Source organism: Pelodiscus sinensis, chromosome 28, assembly GCF_052426305.1.
Source record: "Pelodiscus sinensis isolate ZL-2025 chromosome 28, ASM5242630v1, whole genome shotgun sequence".
Taxonomy (NCBI): domain Eukaryota; kingdom Metazoa; phylum Chordata; order Testudines; family Trionychidae; genus Pelodiscus; species Pelodiscus sinensis.
In genome coordinates, this window is record NC_143079.1 from 8,337,227 (window position 1) to 8,359,517 (window position 22,291).

The following is a 22,291-nucleotide window of genomic DNA, read 5'->3' on the forward strand; positions in this document are numbered from 1 at the left end:
TTGCATAAAAGGGGGGTCGACTCACTCCCCGCCTTCTGATTGGCTCGTGTATGTCACGTGAGGGAAGGACCGGCCGTTTGATGGGCTCTATTTCAAAACTAAGAACTCTCCAATCGCGACGAAGCTCTGTTCCCTGCGCGCTGCCGGGACTCGCTGCAGGGAAAAGAGTCCCGTGTCGCTGAGCCGCCGGCAGAGACTGAGCACCTAAGTCTGCCAGCGACAGCCTTCTTCTTTGCCCCTTCCATGAGGCGGATGGCACATGCGCAGATTGGTGGGGCTAGCAGGGGAGGCGCCTCAGCGCTGGCCCAGCCTGCGGAGGGATACGCACGTGCATGGAGGAGGCAGTGAGTTTGAATGTTAGAGGCGCGTCTAGCCTAGTGGAGTTTCCTCAGTCGGATCGTTCGGGATCCAGGAGCCGATGGGGGTGAGGGGGGAGCGGAAGCAGGGGGAGGGGGGGGGGAGGCTAATGAGGGGGAGCAGGGGGTGGGGGAGGCTAATGAGGGGGAGGGGGGGGTGGGGGAGGCTAATGAGGGGGGCAGGGGGCGGGGTGGGGGAGGCTAATGAGGGGGGCAGGGGGGGGGGGCGGGGTGGGGGAGGCTGAGGGGGGTGGGGTGGGGGAGGCTAATGAGGGGGAGCAGATAATGGGGGTGGGGGAGGCTAATGAGGGGGGCGGGGGAGGCTAATGGGGGGGAGCGGGGGTGGGGGAGGCTAATGAGGGGGAGCAGATAGCGGGGGTGGGGGAGGCTAATGAGGGGGAGCGGGGGTGGGGGAGGCTAATGAGGGGGGCAGGTATGATAGGAGTTGAGGAAATGCCCATGGAAACAACTGGTTGGAGAATGGGCAGGGGAGGGAGGAAGTTGCTGGGTGGGTTTTGCTTGATAGACCCTTGGGCACAGGGGCTCTTCTCTGCTGCCCCTCCTGGAGCTGTGTTGGCCCCTGTTACCGGGTTTCTTTTTGTCATGTGCTACATGCCCCTGTGATCCCCTTGAGAATATGTGGAATATGCTCCCTTTTCTCTTTGTGCGCGCCCCCCCCTCCCTTCAAGCTGCATCCCCTTGGATGGGGGTCAAGAATGTGCAGCAGTGAGCAGCAGCTGTGACTCCGCATGCTTGCCCAACCAAATTTCCCGTCTTCTTTTCTACCCATTGCCCTCACTCTCCATTTCACCTTGTTGCCCAGTTGAATGACAGGCTTTCTGTACCACCAAGTGCTCCCAATCTATGGTCACATTTTAGTATGATAAAGGGAACAATGAAACAACTAAAAGTAGATAACCTGGGCCTCCCATTCATATATGTCAAACAATGCCACATGCACAGCATGGTATAACAGGCTTTTCCCCCTTCTTAAAACACCTGTTATTTTAAAGGATCAACTTACTCTTAATTCTCTGTTCCATCTGCCAACTGGTGTTGAGCTTTTCAAAGCAGGAAGGCCCACTTTGATATTGAATAAACCTGCAGCATCATGTTGTTACAATGTTCTTTTAATAACATTTTGTCACAGCCTGACACACTTAGTTAAGCATTGTGATGCTCAGGTGCAAGACTTGTGCTTATACTGCTTTGAATTTTGGGCATGTATTTCTGTTTAACTTTTCACTATCCTATTTGCCATACTTAGATAACATCTTTTTATTTAAATGAACAAACTGATTTATCCTGTTGTGCTCTAGATGATCATTATCTCAGAAGCTGGATATTTCTTTAATGAAAGTGAGTACTGGCTTGTGCATTTTTAAAAAAACAACAAATGATATGGTAGCACTTTATAGACTAGCAAAACATGTAGATGGTGGTATTAGATTTCGTGAGCTGGTGATTTGGAAATCTCCACCGTAATGTTGAATTAGCTTAGATGGTTTTTGTGTTTAATATAGACATCAACATACGTCAGAATGTTATGCATATAAGATCTGATATTTACAGTAAACTTCATAGCTAACATTTCATGCTTCTCTCCATAGAATGGCAGCAGTATCTTCTAATGGCTTGATGTCTGCATGTTATGGTGATTGCTTTTACAAAAAAACATAATGACGACGTCTTAATGACAGACGCATGATTACAAGAGAGCAACAAGACTGGTCATATTTTTTTAAGCTCAGAAAACAGCACTGACAATGCGCAGAAAATCTAGACAAATTATAAATACTGTTGCTGATGTCAAAGAAAATTTGAAAGGACTTATTGAAGAAGAGAAGGTTTATTCTCTGCCCATTCCAAAAGACAAGTTTGTCAAAATGGATGAATCAAAAAGCTCATACCTTTCAGAAATTGAAAATTTAAATGACCTGAGATCTACACATGTATTTAAACCTGGAGTAAAATGCAACGAATACATAAGGAGAAAATCATATCAGAACAGCAAGGATGATAGTAAACTGGCAGTAAACAAAAGCCTTTCTTTTAAACTAAAGGGAAACTTACTTCAACCTTCCTTGTCCTTTTTGACAGCACACAAACCTCAAAGTCCTTTTTCAAAAGGCAGCCCTACATTCTTGGATGATGCAAGCTATGTGACACCTGATAAAGGTGAAGCAGATGTAAAACCAGATTATGAAACATCAGAGAATGTAATGAAGACACCTGTTGATTTTGCAAGTGTAACTATAGCTGAATTTGGGATTACTCCAGAGTCTTTTACTGCTAAGCCATCTATAGGTAAGGGGTTAGCAAAGTGACTCTTGGAATGAATGTTTCAAAATACTGTGGTTCATTTGTGAATGAGAACATTCTCTTAAATATTTAATGGTGGTTGTGAATGGTGGTCCAGAAGATTTCAGGGCATTTGGGACAATTTCTGATAACACAGATATAGGTTTTATAAGTAGTGATTTGGAAATAGTACAGGAGATGGAAATTGTGAAGAATTGTCCAACATTCATTATAGCTGGTGTATAGAGTAATTTGCTATTAAACATGTGTTTTCTTGGGGAGAGGGGAAATACTATGACTTCCTAGAGCTCTGTTAAGCCAACACGGGATCATGGGAATAGGATCAGATGGAAGGAATTTTGAAAAGGTAACAGAGCTTTCTTCCTCCTACATTCTTTTATAGCCAAATTTGGCTATTTCTGTCAGTGGCATAGGCTCTTCATAAGTAAAACTAAGTGTGAGATTTCACGATCAGTAGGTAGACAGGGTTTCTTCCTGATGTCCAAATGACAGTAAATTTACACCTTGATAATTACACCATGATTGTTTCACAGCAATACTTTTTATGTATATTGTAGTGATGTTTACATCATCATTTTCTACTGTTCCTGTTTAAGGGCACAAAAGAGAGCAAAGGAGGATGTTAAATAGGTTGCTAAACATGTTTTCAAACCGATCTAGGAACTGTCAATATAGTTCTCCCATGGAAACAGTGTTAGACTTCAAATTAGGAATGTGGGTTTTTATTTTGTTTTGGCTTTTCTGATGCAAGGAAGCTGAGGGAGGGTAGTTTTGCATGGCACTATTCTCGCCCACTCACAGCCCCAAACCTGGGAATTCTAGCAGAACTTCTCATGAAAGTTTATGTTGGTCATACAGCATTAACTTTCTATCTTCTGGTTCTTGTACTGTGGAGAAGTGTTGAGTGAAGGAACATTCATGCTGTCAAGGAAGGGGATACCCAAGAGTTGATATGAAAGAGTTTTTCCTTTTGAGCTTTTTTGTTTTTACTTTCTGTAAAGACCTTTTCTTGTTTTCCCTTTCTGTATACCAGTACTGTGCCTGATTTCTGGATACACACAAAAAAAGCAAAGAAACTGTTCTATGCTTTCCGTGAGAGAGAGAGGGCAGGTGGACGCACGTGCGCACACACGACCTTCTTTCACCTCTTCCACAAAATTGTTGTGGAGTTTTCCTTCTCTAACAGTCTTTTGATTGTTCCTGTGAGTTATGTAATACACTATCAAGATTTCAAATGCTTGCAGTTTTTATTTTTTCTTCTAATGAAGACAACTGACCAAATACAAGACTTTATATAATGCCTACATTTTTTTAAATAGAAGCAATTTCCCTGGTATTTTTAAATACTTGTAAGTGTTCTCCTGAAGTTTCATTGTGCTTTTCTTGCATTGTTCTTGTTTCAGAGAAATCCATGGCTTTAAAACTTAAGCGCAGATCTACAATTGGAGTACGGGGTTCCCCTGAAAATAATAGCCTTATTCAATATCTTGCCAAGCAAAAGATGAGGAGAACTGAAGACCCATTCAAAACGGTGGGAATTTTTTCAGAGTTGCGCAGCATGGCTAGCGGAGAAAATTAGCTTCATGTATTTGTGGTATCTGGAATGAATGGAACAGTGTTCTCTATTTTACTTTTGTAGCCAAGCTTTTTTTAGTTGAGATTTTGAATGTTAAGAAAATTACACTTAGAGCATGTTTATTCTACCATCTTAGTTAACCTATGTTTAGGGCGACTTAGTCACTAAAATAATTACTGTGGTGGCTGATCTCCATACTACCCACCTATCAGTCATGTGTGTCCTCTCAATGAGTGCTTCCACAGATTGAAGAGGAACTGTGGGGAGGGAGGGCTGAGAGCCAGAGCTCTCAACTTTCCACAGCTCCCTGCTGGAGCCCACCTATGCCCCATGCCTCATCTTCCAGCTGGGAGCAGAGGAGAAGCCACTTGGGGCTTCTGGCTCTGGTGTGAAAACTCACACCATACCCAGAGTCTTGCTGTGCTCCCAGTAGAGAGCCAAGGGTTGGGGACAGCTGGGCTTCCAACTAGGTAGGAGCTTCAATACAGTCAGGGTATGGCAGCAGCAGGTATCCTGGGCGACTGGTTGGCTTGTGGGGGGCAGCTTGGGGAGCCAGGGGCCAGGCTTTCTTGTGAATTTCATGGCTTCTGTAGAACTGAAATTGACAGACAGCAAACAGCTGATATAAAGATTGCAATATCTGTGCAGACACTGCATTGCCCATAGTACATCAACATAACTCCACCTCCATGAGAGGCTTATGTCAGGGTAGTAAGGTACTTACATTGGTGGGAACAAGGCTATCGTGTGTACACTGACATAATTGGATTGTCATAAAATGCCTTATGTTAACCTAGCAATGTAGGGTAGTCCAGGCCTAACCTGGACTGAAGGAAAGAGAAGGTAATGAAGGAAGAAAACAAAAATAGAAATAACAATGGATTTATTTGTGAAACTTAACATTTTTTTCCTACTAAGAATTGTGGGGAGCTAAAGTTGAGGCCAATTTAGTAATGCAGATTATTATATGTTGGGAAAGAGTTATCTTAAGAGATTGTGAAGGTAAAGCTACGCTTTAAAAAATATTAACCCCGCTTCGTTTTCCCCTGTTCTCCCATGCCCCACCCCAGGTGTATGCTAGCTATTTCCATGTATATTTGTTGCTCAAATAATGTTAAGAAATCTCCTTTTAAAAAATCTTAGAGGAAGACGTTAGACGATGGCTACTTAAAAGTTTCGTTTAGAGCAAATTTGGGTTGTAAAATCCTGTCCAGTTGGTCAACTGGTTAAATGTAATTAAAGGGGGTGTGGGCAAGAGCTACTTGGGCTGGGCTGGAGCACCCCTACCCATGTCACACCTTGTCCAGGCCTGCTGTCAACAGGAGCTGCTCTGGCCAGGCTAGGAATGTGAACATGTACCCTAGGCATGGTTAACTGATAAGCCTGGGCTCATCAATTAACCCTCATGAGTAAAAGCAATTCCCAGCTTGTACTGCTGCTCCCTGCTTATACCAACTCCCACAAAATTGCCTTCTTCCCCTTTACCTGTGCTGCTGCCTGTCCTCCCCCCCCCCTTTCCTCTCCTCTCCTTGCACCCTGCTTCCCTGGTGTGTAAATGTGTAACGGCATTTTAACATCACTATGCTGAGCTGGATCACCCCTGCCTGCGGTGGGCTGGTGGGGAGCTGCTGCAGCCCCCACCAGTTCATGCAGGGGTGAGCAATATTTTTTAAAAGGAGACCACTTCAGAAATTTTGGAAGTGGTCCTGGGCCACCCTGGAAGAGGCAAGGCCAGGAGACGACTTGTTCTCTCTGCCCCTCTCCCCAATTGGCCTGGAATGGGAGAGCAAAGAAGTCTTCCCCCTCCCTCTTCCACCCCGACCCCTAGAGAGAAACACCAGCTGTTTTTAAATGACTGGGGGTGGACAGGACACAAGCTCCCCAATGCTAGGGTGAGCCCCAACCCTCAGGTGCCAGATGGAGGCAAGCTGGGGGGCCTGCATCTGGCCCACGGGCCTTAGGTTCTTCACCCTTGTTGTAAAATAACACTTTGAGGTATAGACAGCTTGGGTTTTATGTATGTTCAGTTCATGCTTTTACATCATAAAGTGCCTGCATGCATCATAAGGCTATGGCCATATTGATGACCTGGGGTCCAGTGTTCATTTAACTGAACCTACCACTCTAACATGTCCTTGAAGTCAAATTTTTAACTGTTCACTCTTATCTTTCCTCTTCCTCTAAGGTAGGACTGATTGTTAGTGTCTTGATGGGGAGTTTAACATTAGGAGTTCTAGGATATGGGTTGTTTTAGAAAATGTCAGTGTTGTATGTAAAGGAAAAACTATGTAGCACTTTAAAGACTAACAAGATGGTTTAATAGGTGATGAGCTTTCGTGGGCCAGACCCGCTTCCTCAGATCATATTCTGGAAGAGAATTGGCATGACCATATATACCAGCGTTTCCCAAACTATGGGCCGCGGCCCGGTACCGGGCCGTGGGGGGAAAAAAATACCTCAGCATGCTTGGTGGCTGCCAGCCTTAGGCCTATTTGGGCCCCGCGCTCCTGAACCCGCAAGTGCCGGCGAGTTACAGAGCCGAGGGCCCTGCTCCACCGATACGTGGAGCTGGGTCTCTCCCCCGGCTCTGCCTGGAGCGGGCCCGGGCCCCCACGCCGGTCCCCCCCTTTCCCACGCGTCCTTCCACCAGAGCGTCCCCGCCACGCGCGGCTCCTCCTCACCGCCTGCTGCTGCCCATGTGCAGCGTTGCAAGTGGGCGGGGAGGACGCCCGGGGTGTGACGTGACATGACGTCACGGCCCGGGATTTTAAACGTCTTCGGAGGCACGTGGCGGGGCCACGCTGGCTCCGGCAGCCTCCGGCCCCGCAATGTGGAAGGCAGAAGGTAGGGAACGGGCTGGTGAGGAGGCGGCAGCGGCAGTGGGGGGGCTTGCATGGAGCTTGCGCGGAGGGGAAGGAGAAGGGGCTGGGGAGGGGAAGGCACTAAGGGACAGAGTGCAGGAGAGAGAGACAAATGCCAGGGGGCCAAGTGCAGACAATGAGGGAAAGAGTAGGAGGGGCGGTGTCAGTGGGAGGGGGGACAGGGTGATGCTGGGAGAGGGGAAGGGCATTGGGGGCTGGAGGAGGAGGTGCTGGGAGAAGGCTTGAAAGAAGGGGTGGGCATGAGAGAGGTGGGGATGGCGCAAGTCATGTGTGAGGGCACAGATGGGTAGGAGCAGATGGGGCAGAGAGTGCTGAGGGGGTGGGTATCAGGGAAAGAGAGGGCTAAGGGGGCGGGGCAGTAAGGAAAGGGGGAGGCACCAGGAGGGTGCAGGGTTAAGGGAAGGTGCAGGTGCCAGGGGATTCTGGGATGAGGAGGAGGGGAGAGCTGGCCACCGGAAGCAGCACTAGACAGGGGAATCGGGGCAGGCTGGGGAGATTAGGGGGCTGGTGGAAGCAGGGCTGCTGGGGGGGGGGGTGCGAGGTTGGGGGCAGGGAGCTGGCCGGGGAAGATGGGAGGAGGGGGGGGGAGAAGAATGGGCCGCTGGAAGGAGGGCTGGATGCGGGCAGCGGGGCTGGCCAAGGGAGATTGGGAGGAGAAGTGGGGAGGACCTGGCTGCTTGGGAGGGGGTTGGGGGAAGTGGGGCTGGCCAGAGGCACTGGGGGGAGCAGAGGGAGGGGATGAATCGGCCTGCGGGGAGTGGGACTGACCCGGCCATATGTAGATCTTGGGACGATGTTCTCCCCTCCCCCCCGCAAAGCACAAAGCATGATTTACACACACACACACACACCCCCCTCAAGTAGTTGCGAACTGTCTGGCTGGTAGACACACTCATGCAGCCTGAACATATTTACCAGCCAGGCAGTTCGAAACTACAAACTGATACATCTAATAATAATACAACTTACCTAATGAGAAAATACCAGACATGTTATATATCTGGTATTTTCTCAGTTTGTTTTTTATGGGTTTACATTTTTGGGCTGCAAAAAGCAGTATTGGGGAGGGGGGGGGGGTTCCAACTAAAGTAAAAAGTTTGGGAAATCCTGGTCTAACCAGCTTTCTGTCTTGCAGTCCATTTATCCAATCCATATTCCTTAACTTGCTGGCAAGAATATTGTGGGTGACCATATCAAAAGCTTTGCTAAAGCTGGCACTGGGAGTTTTGGGAGCACCAGAAACAACTTATTTGAATATTCATAATTTGATTAATGAATATGCAAATGAACATGCATGGTCGCAAGTTCGTGAATGGATTTACTGGTCCCTGTATCAAAAAGTTTGGGAACCCCTGATATATACCAAAGGAATAGAGTGAAAAAAGTAAACACATTATTAAACTGACACATCAGATTTAGTACAGAAGGTGGGGTGAGGGAGAGGAAGGGCGAGAATAGCTATTTGAGTCGATGAATGGACCTCAGCAGTCCAGCACTCTGGCATTTAATTTCAAAAAGGGGAAATACACAAAAATGAGGAGGTTAGTTAAACAGAAATTAAAAGGCACAGGCCAAATCTCTGCAAGCTGCATGGAAATTTTTTAAAGACACCATGATAGAGGCCCAACGTAAATGTATGCCCCAAATTTAAAAACATAGTAAGAGACCTAAAACAGAGTCACCCTGGCTTAACCCCCATATAAAAGAAGCCGTGAGGGACAAAAGGCATCTTTTAAGAAGTGGAAGTCCAATCCTAGTGAGATAAATAGAAAGGAATTATTAAGAAAAGGATAGAAAATAAGACACAGAATAACTTACTGCCCCTGTATAAAACCATGGTACGCCCACATCTTGAATACTGTGTAGAGATGTGGTCTCCTCACCTCAAAAAAGATATTTTGGCCTTAGAAAGGGTTCAGAAAAGGGCAACTAAAATGATTAGCGGTTTGGAACGGGTCCCATATGAGGAGAGATTAAAGCGACTGGGACTTTTCAGTTTAGAAAAGAGGAGACCGAGGGGGATATGATAGAGGTCTATAAAATCATGAGTAGTGTGGAGAGGGTGAATAAAGGACAGTTATTTATTAGTTCCCATAACAGAAGAACTAGAAGACACCAAATGAAGTTAATGGGTAGCAGGTTTAAAACTAATAAAAGAAAGTTCCTCTTCACACAGCGTGTAGTCAACCTGTGGAACTCCTTGCCAGAGGAGGCTGTGAAGGCTAGGACTATAACAGAGTTTAAAGAGGAGCTAGATAAATTCATGGTTGTCCGTAAAAGGCGATTAGCTGGGGATAGAAATGGTGTCCCTGGCCTCTGTTTGTCAGAGGCTGGAGAAGGGTGGCAGGAGACAAATTGCTTGATCATTGTCTTCGGTCCACCCCCTCTGGGACATCTGGTGCTGGCCACTCTTGGCAGACAGGCTACTGGGCTAGATGGACCTTTGGTCTGACCCAGTATGGCCGTTCTTATGTTATGTTCTAATCAGGGGTAATAAGTGCAGAAGCTGTCTTTGTAATGGTTAAGATAATTAGCATCTTTAAGGCCCATTTGTAAAGTGTCAAATTTAAGAATGAGAGAAAATTCTGAAGTTTCCCTCTGTAATCTGGTGCTAACGTTTCTTTGAAGTAAAATGCATGGAATAAAGTTGTTAAGACTATGTCCTTGTAGGTTGAAATGAAAAGCAACTGGTTTTTCATTGTGAAGATGTCTGTTGTCTCCCTCACCCCACCTTCTGTACTATTTCTGATTTGTCAGTTTTATAATGTGTTCACTTTTTTTATTGTATTCCTTTGGTGTGTATATATAGTCATGCCAATTCTCTTCCAGAATATGATCTGAGGAAGTGGGTCTGGCTCACGAAAGCTCATCACCTATTAAACCATCTTGTTAAAGTGCTACATAGTCTGATCTTGCTAAAACAAAAGAATAAACTAACACAGCTACCTCTCTATTACTATTCAGTGTTGTGTGTAGTTATGTCTAAAATATAGAACAATGTTACTCATACAGTTTAGTTTACATGCATGGGACTGGCAGAGGCAAATGGCTTTGGAGGGACTAAGTATAAAAAAAGCAGTCAAATTGCATTGTTGTGTGAGTATTTGAGATTAATCCCTTTTTAAAATATTCTTAGGGGCAGTAACCAAGTGAAACAATGCCATTTTAAGATACACTTATTTGCTGCTCTGTTACAAATATCAAAGAGAAATATGCTAAGTTTCGACTAATTTAAAAGAATTATTTTGTCATGTCCTAGCAGGCCAGCCCTTTTAAACATCAAAATGTTGGCTCGTTAAAGGATAAGATTTCTGCCTTCCAATCATCTTTTCAATCAGTGCAAGAGGACGAGGGGAGGGCTTGTCTTCCTGGACTCTCACAAGAAGTGAGAGAGTCCCAGGCAGCGGGCTATTGTAAGTAAATTCTATCTAATAAAAAATTATCAATAATGTTGATGGTAACTTTAATTTTTGTGACTAGAAACTATATGATTTTAGTATAATAACTTTGTTTAAGGTGTTTATTCATAACAAGCATAAATAGTATTTTTGTCATGCGTAGTTTTTCTGGGTGAATCTTGAGTAATGGTTTCAGAGAATAAAAAAGTAAACTAACCAAAAGCCCCAGTGTTGTATTTGTCTATTTCCTTAGTAACTTCTTTGATGGTTTTTACTTTCTAAAATTTTAGGTAGTACTATTCTGACTATAACTGATTAGCATACATTTTGGACAAGAAGGCTTCTTTAGGCTTCTTATCTTTTACTTGTCATTGAATGTGTTTTGATTCACTTTTTATTGCCCATCTTCCAGAATGAATTCATGGATCTAAATGGTAGAGATTGAAATCATAAGTTACCATTTACAAATTTTGGATTGGTCCTTACCTTTATAATTCCATTGTGTGAAGATTGGTGTCCAATACCACCTTTAAAAATGCAGTAGGACCTCCCTGGTCTGGCACCCTCTGGACGTGACCAGTCACAGATGAAGGATTTTGGCAGACTAGGGAAGGTCATTTCTGGATCCCTGCCACCAGCTCTGCTGGCCTCCCAGTTGGCTTCCCACCCCCTGCTGGCCCGACTGCCCTGTCAACTTTGCTAGGCAGCCCCACTGCTGCAGGCAAGCCCGCTGCCCTGTCGGCCCCACAGGGGTCCTTGCCACTGGCCCTGCACCAGGCCTCTCTAATCACGTAACATCCGTGCCGGATCATGGATGTTGCCAGACCAGAGAATCCTGGTTAAGAGAGTTTCAACCTGAATTTGGAAATTTTATCATAGAAGTGAAATGTATAATTAACTTAAGCAATGCTGAGAGAACACCAAATTATTGATAAGTTGCCATATTCTCTAAGGCCTGTAAACTATCCAGTAGGGAAAATGAAATTAACAAGTGTTGCACATGAAAAGTCAATATGGCTCAATAAGTAGAGGAAAGTTTCCAGAAAATCATAGAATCATAGAATAATAGGACTGGAAGGGACCTCAAGAGGTCATCGAGTCCAGCCCCCTGCCCTCAAGGCAGGACCAAGCTCCGTCTACACCATCCCTGACAGATGTCTATCTAACCTGTTCTTAAATATCTCCAGAGAGGGAGATTCCACCACCTCCCTTGGCAATTTATTCCAATATTTGACCACCCTGACAGTTAGGAATTTTTTCCTAATGTCCAATCTAAACCTCCCCTGCTGCACTTTAAGCCCATTACTCCTTGTCCTGTCCTCAGAAACCAAGAGGAACAAATTTTCTCCTTCCTCCTTGTGACACCCTTTTAGATATTTGAAAACCGCTATCATGTCCCCCCCTTAATCTTCTTTTTTCCAAACTAAACAAGCCCAGTTCATGAAGACTGGCTTCATAGGTCATGTTCTCTAAGCCTTTAATCATTCTTGTCGCTCTTCTCTGTACCCTTTCCAATTTCTCCACATCTTTCTTGAAATGTGGCGCCCAGAACTGGACACAGTACTCCAGCTGAGGCCTAACTAGTGCAGAGTAGAGCGGCAGAATGACTTCACAAGTTTTGCTTACAATACACCTGTTGATACAACCTAGAATCATATTTGCTTTTTTTGCAACAGCGTCACACTGTTGACTCATATTCAACTTGTGGTCCACTATGACCCCTAGATCCCTTTCTGCCATGCTCCTTCCTAGACAGTCGCTTCCCATCTTGTATGTATGGAACTGATTGTTCCTTCCTAAGTGGAGCACTTTGCATTTCTCTTTATTAAACCTATTTAAATGTATTAAATGTATTAAAATACATTGCTATATTTCGTTACTTTTCTCAGCTGCTCTTTCTACTACTGCTTTCCATACCATCCACAGAATTAACTATTTATCATTGGTGGTTGCTTTATTTAAAAACCCCAAGAAAATTAAAATACCGTATTTTCCGGCGTATAGGGCGACTGGGCGTATAAGACGACCCCCTATCTTTTTAATTAAAAGATAGGGTTTCATCTTATACCCCAGCGCCCCTCCGCCTCTTTTGCTCCCGGTGTCCCTGGTCTGCTGGAGATGGTCCCCAGCAGACCAGAGGCACCGGGAGCAAAGCCGCAGCAGCTTTCAAAGCTGCGGAGGGGCTCCGGCAGGGGGGCAGCCCAGGCGCGCCTGGGATGCCCGGCCGCCGGCTTCCCCCGAGGCTTTCAAAGCCGCGGAGGGGCTCCGGCAGGGGGGCATCACAGGCGCGCCTGGGATGTATACCCGGCGTACAAGACGACCCCCGATTTTTGGGGGATGTTTTTTAACATCAGAGGTCGTCTTGTACGCCGGAATATACGGTAAGTAATACAGTGCTACTTGCAAGAATTCAAAGATACTTTTAATTTTCTTCTAATAGAGAGAGGTCTGGCTTATTTATCTATGCAGTGAAGGGATGTAAATGATCTATGTGGAAAATCTAAGATTCGCTTATTTTTCTAATTTACAAATGCAGCTCCGAACAAACCACCTTTTACAAAACATCACGAACAGTCTCAGTTGAGCGAAGAATTAATATCTGAATGCAAGAGGATTGCTTATAGGGAAAACTTGAAAGAAAAATTAACTAATGGTGATAAAACTGTAGCCAGTATCCACATATGCAAGATTGTCTCTCCACCAAAGGAGGTGCCCATCACTGAAACTACTACTGCTATTTCAAAGGTAGGCTTACTTGAAGAATGTATGCATATCTGTCTGGGGTTGAGGGAAACATGTGAAATTGCAGATTTCAGCAGATCCTTTGTGAGCAATAGACATTAGCAGTTCTTTGTGAGCAATAGAACTGTTGAAGCCGCATCTGTTGACATGCTGGTGCATTGACTGTAGATTGAAATGTAGCCCCACCCCATTCATCCTCAGTTCAAGTGCTTGCTCATACATATTCCAATTAAGGCATGCACATGCTGCATTCATGATTTTCAGAAAGTTTTGCCCTACCTACTACCCTTCAGGTTGGCTGTGTAACCCTTTGAATTAGTGCCGGTGCCACCCCCTATATATGACCCTGCTGACCTGACCACTCCTCAGTCCCTTCTTCAGTGGCAACTGTTAGAACATTGGTTGGCTTGATTTGCGTTCATCCCTAGCTAGCTAGTGCATTTTTTTAAATAACTGGCCAGCTATTTATTAACTATTAAGTCTTTAGTAGCAGGAGCAAAGGGGCCTTTCTTTTTCTCCCATGTCTCTCCAGAGACTTGGGCTGTGACTTGAAGCAGTGCTATTTGATACCTTTTCCTCTCCCTCCACTCTCCTCCTCTTCTCTTCCCCCCCCCCATCACTCCCCCACACACCTGTTCGTCATCAGTGACTCTTCTCATGAGTAACTTCTGATGCAGGAGGTTCACACGTTTCTCAATCTGCCAGCGGTGGAGGAGGTTCCTCAGGAATTCAGAGGTTTCTGTTCTTACTACTTCCTAATCTCCAAGGTGAAAGGGGGGCTTCAGTCCATGCTAGACCTAAGGGAGCTCAACAAATTTGTGATCAACCACATGTTCTGGATGGTGTCTCTGAGCTCCATCATTCCTTCCCTGGATCTGGGAGATTGGTATGTCGCCCTTGATCTGAAGGATGTATATTTCTACATTGCCATCATGCCCTTGCACAGTTGCTACCTCAATTTCCTGGAGGGCAACTGCCATTTCCAATTTACTACCCTCCCCTTTGGACTCTCGACAGCACCAAGAGTGTTTACCAAGTGCATGGCAGTGGTACTGGCTTTCCTATGATGGCAGGGAATCCAAGTCTTTCTCTACATCATTGCCTTCACCATAGATGCGCTACATCATCTTGATCTGTTGCTTAATCCCTTAAAATCAGTTCTGTTACCTACTCAAAGGATCATGTATATCAATGCAGCGCTTGATGCTACCAGGGCGCAGGCCTTCCTCTCCGAACATCACTTCAGTGATGACCCAGATGGTGTAGTTGCTTGCCAGCTTTCCAGTCACCACAGCCAGAACTTGCCTCAGGCTTCTGGGTCACATGGTGATGTGCATGTACTTAGACCTGATCTCCCTCCCCCCCCCCCCCCCCCCCCCCCCCCCCAAAGTTAGTGCATCTGGGGAACCATGCAAGCTATATCTCTCTGACTTCTCTCATTTGCATGAATTTCAAATCCTCTTTTGAATCCTGATAAGTTGCTGGCTTTGCTGATACTTTGTGGCAATGATGCCAACTATAGAGACTAGTAATATTTGGAAGGTCCGTGAGTTTATCGATGTGAATGGTCTCGCCACTGATGCAGATAGCAACTTTTCCACAACATACATATTGATCTACCATCAATATGTACATATTGATCTACTATCTCAACAGTCTGTCCATCCAACTGCATGATGTGTTCTGAGCAATATGTGTTTTTCATCCACTTAGTTTTTCCAGTGTGGATGGTCAGGCCAATCTCTTTTGCATTCTTACCGATATCATTTAAGGACGGTTTGGAATGTTGTGGGTTTCAACGCAATTAGGACAATGTCATCTGTGAAAAGGAGTATCTGAAGAACTTCACCATCAATCAGAAATCCATCTTTTGCTTTGATCTTCCCCAGGACATACACCTGCTTTACGCCTCACTTAACTTCGATGATCAAGAGATCATCACAAAGCATGATTTCCATAGAGACTTGTAATATGATAATGAAACTGTATTCCTACAGAAGGAATATTACTTGACTTTTTAATATGCATTATATGCTTAAAGAAAAAGGGAAAAGTCATAAGCACCAGTAGCAGTTTGCCAATAATTAACTTGCAGTGGTAGCTGAATAGTTCTTAACTTTCTATTCTGTCTGTAGGTACCTATTTGATCCTGGTCTGACTGCCTTCTAAGTGAACTGTAAAACCTTTCTAAATTATCTGCTGCTTTCTCCATATATAAAAATAGGCCTTAAACTTGTATTAAAATTCCTGGAATGGGGGGAGGGGAAGGCATATTTTGTGTGCTGTTTTTGTGGTTTTTGGCTAGGTTTTTTTACATTGGAAATATCAAATCTTGCTTGCCTTCCTTATGTGTGATTTGAGGTCTGGAACTGAGCATTTGTGGAGGAAGAGAATGTGTAGTCAGAAAATTTTAAAACTTTTTTGGTTCTTGATTTATTTGCTGTTTAACTAGAAACATTTGGAGAACAGACGACAAACTTCGCATGTAAAAGATTCAGCACCCTGTCCCTTCAATTTAGGATTGAGAGCAGTATTTCCTCTAAACTGCAGGGTAGCATAGCATCATCACTGGTGACTGATCAGCCCTGCCCAGTCAGAGGCTCAGGGTTCCCTGCATGGAGCTGACTGACTGGGTGGGGCTGATTAATCACCTGTGAAGCTGTGCTGTCATGCAGTTTAGAGGGAACACTGAGAAACCCCAGTTTTTGTCTGACTCCTCGTTGTCTTCCCTTAAAGATCAGAATTGATGTGACAGATTTGAAAAACAAGATTTGAAACCACTCCTTTAAAAAGACTATTTAGACATAGAAACATTTCAGTGAGCATAAGCAAGATAAATCTTTACAGTTCACATCTAATTAGGGGTATAAACATTAAAAGAAACCCACTAACCATGTAACTGATTGAATTTCAGTTGGTTACATGGTTAAATGTTGTGGTGGCTACCTGGAGCTTAACTTGTAAGGTTAACCAATAAGCTAATGCTTATTGGTAAACCATTTAATCAGTTAAACGCTAACATCCGTACTTCAAATAACTTTAGGTAATGAAGCTGTTCTGAGGATTTTGCTTTATAAAAAGTCCTGGGGGGGGGGTTATTTTGAAAACTTTTTTACTATGTTTCATTGCATATCATAATTCTGGTGAAAATAACTATTCTTTTTTTCTAGGAAATTCCCTGTTCACCACCAAATATTAATGAATCTGGAAGATTATCATTAGAGGTTATTCCACTAACGGGCATCCCAAAGACTCCGTGCAGTAAGAAAATTCTTCGCTACTTTTGTTAATACTCTGTTAACATCTTAAACTAAATATGTCTTGTGAAATGGAAACATAATTAAACCAGCAGTAATGCTCTCTTTCTGATCAAAAGTTCCAAATCCAACAGGAGTCAAAATAGTTTTGTGCTGTTATCAATGCTGGCAAAACGTATGCTGGCAAAACTAGAATTAATTGCAGTTGCAGAAGAACCTCAAATCGGGTTCCCAGACCTTTTGCTGTAGGCTACAATGTTTGGAAATACTACTTTAAATGAGAATTGAATAGAAAGATAGGGGTTTTGTTCCCCCCAACAAGAGTAATAGGAGATTATCAAGATGTTAGAAAAGAAAATAATCCAAAAATAGGAGACAATCTCATCTTGTAAATAAATGGTTCTTCTGCTGCTAAGAAAGTGAGACTATAATTAAGGAACCTTTTTGATTAATGCCCGTCTACTTGTATGCAAAATCTTTCATTGACCACTTCCTGTAGCTGCATGTTAAACATCCAGAAAATAGGGAAGGATAATAGAAATGCTGATACAATCCTTATAGGGAAATAAATGCAGTACTATAGCAACCCTATTTTAAACTTGGGAAATAAACTACCATGTCTGATAATGTATCTCCTACACAGTGCATCTCTAATGGAGGCCACACTACCACAAACCTAGTTTCTGGGGAATTTACATATTTAAGCAGCTTTTGATGCTAAGTTGTTGCAACACATGCACGCTGCTAATGTTGAATTTTTTAATTATTTCTGAGCCCCTTAAATCTTGATACTTGTTCATTTTGAAGACTTGAGTTCTGAGTGTATCAGTGAAGAAGTTGGAAGTAATAGTGAGTCACGATCAAGCCGAAAGAAAGTTACTTTTGCAGAAGAACTGAGCTTGGAGATATTCGATGAAACCATGCCTCCTATTACACCAAGGCAAAAAGGAAACTTCCCATCCAGTGAACAATCCCTCGATGGCTGCTCCTGCCTTCGATCGGCTCTGAAGAAAACACCAGTAAAACTACTGTTGGAAACTGTGAAGGTTGGTGCAATGATCTCATTGTAAATATGTTTGAAATATTAAAGAAGCATTACTGTGTTAATTACTCAGTAACTTTTTAAAATTGAACCAAGTTTTCCAAGAAACATCTCTTGACTAATAGTATAACAAAAATGCATTGGAAGTTGTGTTAAGCAATTATGTTAGTGCTGTGGATAGAAAGGGGTATGTCTGTGACCACTCTTTTTTTCTTTTTCTTTCATGTCAAAGATTTATCTTAATTATTTTGAAAGTTTTTCAAGAGGACTCAAACACATACATGTACACACTCTAAAAACACGATAATCTAATGCTCCGTTTATGCTGATTGCTAAGGAAATAGCTTTTATTATCCTTTTTCAAAAATGAACATTAGGTTAAAAATGAACAGGCAAATTTTGTAATGCGTAAATTGTTATAGTACAGTTTTGATTAGACAGGAGTAACACTGTTAATCTTAATAGGAACACACAAACAATACTATTGGCGCGGAAGAAAATGAGCCTCTTCTATTCTCTAACCTCTCAAGAAGTTGTGAAGATCAGCAAACAGGTCAGAAATATTTATACTTTCTAAACTGGCATAAACTTTATTTCCCTTTAATTAAAAGGGACACGGTTGAGTTGAATTTGATGCTGCTATTGGTCACTTTGTTGCAAAACATGAGGCAGTACAATGGAGAAGAAAAATATGAAACTGTGTATATGCAGAGTGCTATGGAATTCTCAAAATGAACAGTCTGAGGGGAGAAAAGAGAGGACAATATCTTTCTCCAACTTCTTGTTTTCAGCAATTTTTGCAGTTATATAGCAATAGGTACAAAAGGTACAAATATGATGTGCCCATTCATTATTACGGGTTAAACCTTTCTAGTCTGGCACTCTTGTCTGTCATGATTTCATGGATGTGGCCAAGTTTCCCATGGTCTCACAAAGTTTTACAGCCACCAGTCCTGACTCTGTCCTGTGCTGTTACTTAGCTCTAATTTACCCCTAAATGTTTTCTAAGAGCCCAGTAAGAAGTGGAAGTTTTGGTAGCGCTGCTAGCAATATTGACCTCTTGTGGTCTAGCAAATTCTCTGGTTTGGTACCGGTCAGGTCCCAAGGGTTCCAAACTAGAGGTACAACCTCTACTTGTCTTTCAGCTATAAGATACAAGAAAACTGCAGGTTTTCTATATGGCAATACACTTGGGATAGCACAGAAAAACTTTCAAAGTTAAAACGTTTTTTGTGAAAAATAGGTAATGGTAAGATTATATGATGACTGTTTTGAAATAGCAGATCTCAGAGGGCCTTACAGCGTCATGTACATAAAGTGGAGACCTTTTTAAGGACAAGAATTATTACTTGGTTTGCTTACTAGTAAACTTTCTACCCTCTGACATAGTACTTAATACTCCAGGAATGCTAAAGTTCTGGAAGTGCCATTTTTGTGTGTAAAACTGAAGTTATGACCACTCGGAGTTATAACATTCCACAATTTATTTTCTTAAGGGTTCAGGTATTGTCCCTGTCTCCTTGCTAAATTACAACTGCATTATGAATTCCAGCTCTTTAAACTAATTCTGTAAATTTAGATATAATTTGAGTTTTCTTTGTCTTAAACTACAGTGTATGATCAATGCAGGCTCTTAAGCAATGACCATTTTTATCCCATTGGTGACTGGGCTATCAATATGTGATGGCTAGATCTCAGGAGTACAGCAGGAAAGGAATATTGTCTCATAGGCAAAACTCCTTTCCTCCCTGCATCGTGCTTCAGTAATAATCTGCTAGTGGCTCATATTAAAAGCAAACTACACCCCTTGTATGTTGACTTGAATGTCTTGGATGACACATTAGGCCAGGAGATGGAACTGTATATGTGCTTAAGATGTGGAGATGGAAAAGCAAGAACACAGCCTCTATTTATCTCTTTGCACAACTGAATTATATTCAGCCAAGGCCAAAATCTTCCCATAATTCGTTAGTTGGTAAAGCACTGTGGATGAAAGGCAATATAGATGCAAGATTGCTAGACTATTCACCTCCGTAAACATTCAACAATTTAGAAACATGAGCTGTTCTCCACATCACCCGATCAATGTATCTCAGTACTTTTCTGAATGACTGTCTTTGATAGGTAGCAGTTCAATCTCTTTAGCCATTTAAAATATGCTGATTGCGATGTGGGTGGATGGATAATTGTCCTCCCAGACTGAACTAACACTGCTAGCATGTAGGCTACAATAGTAATGTAAGGTGGTAACTACTTTTGATATTGTTCTAACATGTTCATCATAGCAATAATTTAACACTAACTTTCAAACAATATTTGTACATCAGAATCTGACAGTCCATCTTGCCTATAAAGTAGCATCTTCAGAGGGAGCCTGATAAGTAACTATGAGATTCCTTTTTCTTTTAGTCAATGGTTTTAGATTTCCTCCTATCAAAAACCATAAAGCTATTTATTTGGGGTTGATCCTGCTTTGGGCCAGGGGTTGGATGACCTGTTGAGGTCTCACTGACTTCTTGAGATCTCTTCCACCTCTGACTATGAATTCATCTTCAGTTCTAGTTTTACAAGAAACTCAGATATGCCTCCTTTTTCCTTAATTCCCAAATCGTTTCCGACAAATCCGGGTGACTTGATAAGGAATTCTCTACTTCAAAATAAGGGAGTTTTAAAGTAGAATATTTCTATTAATCACAGTATAGTTCTGTGTATTTAATCTTTTGTTACAGATAGCAGCAATAGTAAAACAATAGACAAAACAGATGTGCACAGCTCTGGAAAGCCACTGAAGAGAAAGAGGGTTACTTTTGGAGACGATTTAAGCCCAGAAGTATTTGATAAAATGTTGCCTGCAAATACACCGTTGCGTAAAGGAGCGACACCAGTCAGTAACCCAGAAGCACAAACTGATAGCTCTTCCCCAGCATTAAGTCCGATCAAAACCCCTTTCTCCCAGCCAGACTTTGACTGTGAAGATGATGATGATGATGTGAGTTTGCTTTAAATTACTACAGTAATTTCTGAGTCTCTACAGTCTTTTCAGTCCATTTTGTTCCATTTTAAAAAAAATTGTAAATGCTAAAATCTGGATTAATTTGACATCTTGGAATGGTTATTCTTTAAACATTAAGCTTTGCTTCATTTGCCTTAGGCATCCTGCATAGCAGCTCTGCCTTCAGATTTGCCATTGGGTCTGAATTCTATAAAGGTATCCAAGGTACGTAGGATTTAGCCTTGTTGTGTTTCATCCTTTGGTCACCATGTTTCATGTCTCTTCATGTGACAATCAGTAAATTGCTTCATCTTGTAAAAAATTCTATTAGAGCATTTATATGCTCTTGTAAGGAAAGTTTTTGAAAGTATAGAAAAGATATATTTGTGTAAAAAAAAAAAAAAAAAAAAAAAAAAAAAAAAAAAAAAAAAAAAATTATTTTTTTTTAAATACAGGACTACATTAAGCCCCTTCAAGTGTCTGTAGCAATCTCAGAGAAAACGAAAGGTAAAGTTGGATTACAATATGGATTTTTAGTTTATATATTTGCTATCTCAAAACATTTGTGCATCTTAGTTGATGGGGGAAAAAATTAGGGAAAGATGTCAAGAGCATATATTTCAATATCAAATGTAAGCATGTTTAATGCTGCTGGCTTGATAAAATTTGAAAATAAATTTGGAATAAATAAGACACACTATTTCATCTTCACTGGCTTTGAGGTCAACTGAACCTCATTGCAACCTCAATTTGTGTGTTTGTGCCTGGTCTAAATTGAATTTACTGCTTGTTCTTCATGTTTTTCCAGTTGAGCACCTAGTGTGATCAGCATGTTAAAAATGCATGACAGTGTGATAGAGCAGGGATGTTAAATATTGGTTAATTGAATAGTCAAGTAACCTCATGAAATTTTATCTGTTAGTTGACTATTCTACAGTCCCTGGGGGTCGGGCCAGCAGCCACCATATCAGAGGCAGCAGCACCAGGGAGCCGGTTTAAAAACCAGCTCCCCATACGGACTGGCTGCTTATTGCCCTGTATTGCTGCTTCTGAGAGAGAGGTGGCAGCAGTCCCTGTCTAGGGGAGGGTCTGAGCTCCTGGACCCTCCACGAGCCAGAACTGAAGTGGGCTGCCTGCCTGCCCGGCTCTTAAGACACTTGAAATGCAGAGCCACAGCAGGGGTAGGTCCCGGACCTGTCACAAGCCAGGACTGAGAAATTTACTGGCAGGGAGAGGGGGAGCGGGAAATGCATGTAGTCTATAGTATTAACCTATAAGCGTTTGCTAATCGGTTAATCGAGTGTACTGTTACATCCCTGTGATGGAGCACACGGTTTTTATCAACAAGTATTTAGGAGTTGGTTTCACATTCTGTCTGAAACGTATTACTACTTTCACTGAACCTGGTTAGTCCTACAAATTTATGGCCTTATCATGCACCATTGAATGATTGGAAGGTTTGCCATTGACTTCAGTTGGGTCACAGGAACAATACTTTGGACCAAGTTAATCCCTGATTAAATTTGATTTTTTTTTTTTAACAATGAGAATTGGGCTTAGTAACTTGGATATATCCATTTTTTTGAGTCTGAACTCTGTACAAATGTAGTGATTTTTAGAATGTAAATAACAAGCCACAAATAAATTAAAACGAAACCTAAACAAGGTATGTACATGCCTCTTTTCTAAGTTACCATGTTAGATTGGTGCTGTAATCGTACTCC

At 42.6% G+C, this 22,291-nt stretch overlaps 1 protein-coding gene across 9 annotated transcripts in view; it reads left to right on the forward strand.

The window, feature by feature from the left end:
• The first annotated feature begins 67 nt into the window (after positions 1–67).
• CDCA2 (cell division cycle associated 2) overlaps positions 68–22,291 on the forward strand; it is a 30,530-nt gene continuing 8,306 nt past the window's right edge. For 2 of the 9 annotated variants that reach the window (XM_075910680.2, XM_075910683.2), the window contains exons 1-12: positions 68–424; positions 1,624–1,715; positions 1,967–2,663; positions 4,082–4,209; positions 10,396–10,549; positions 13,071–13,279; positions 16,447–16,537; positions 17,341–17,579; positions 18,041–18,128; positions 20,305–20,564; positions 20,727–20,792; positions 21,023–21,074. In XM_075910680.2, the coding sequence (XP_075766795.2) occupies positions 2,123–2,663; positions 4,082–4,209; positions 10,396–10,549; positions 13,071–13,279; positions 16,447–16,537; positions 17,341–17,579; positions 18,041–18,128; positions 20,305–20,564; positions 20,727–20,792; positions 21,023–21,074 (1,828 nt within the window). In that variant the 5' untranslated portion in view covers positions 68–424; positions 1,624–1,715; positions 1,967–2,122. Of the gene's footprint in view, positions 425–839; positions 1,716–1,966; positions 2,664–4,081; positions 4,210–10,395; positions 10,550–13,070; positions 13,280–16,446; positions 16,538–17,340; positions 17,580–18,040; positions 18,129–20,304; positions 20,565–20,726; positions 20,793–21,022; positions 21,075–22,291 lie in introns of those variants that run through there. The other 7 variants (XM_075910682.2, XM_075910681.2, XM_075910684.2 and 4 more) reach the window with 7 other exon arrangements.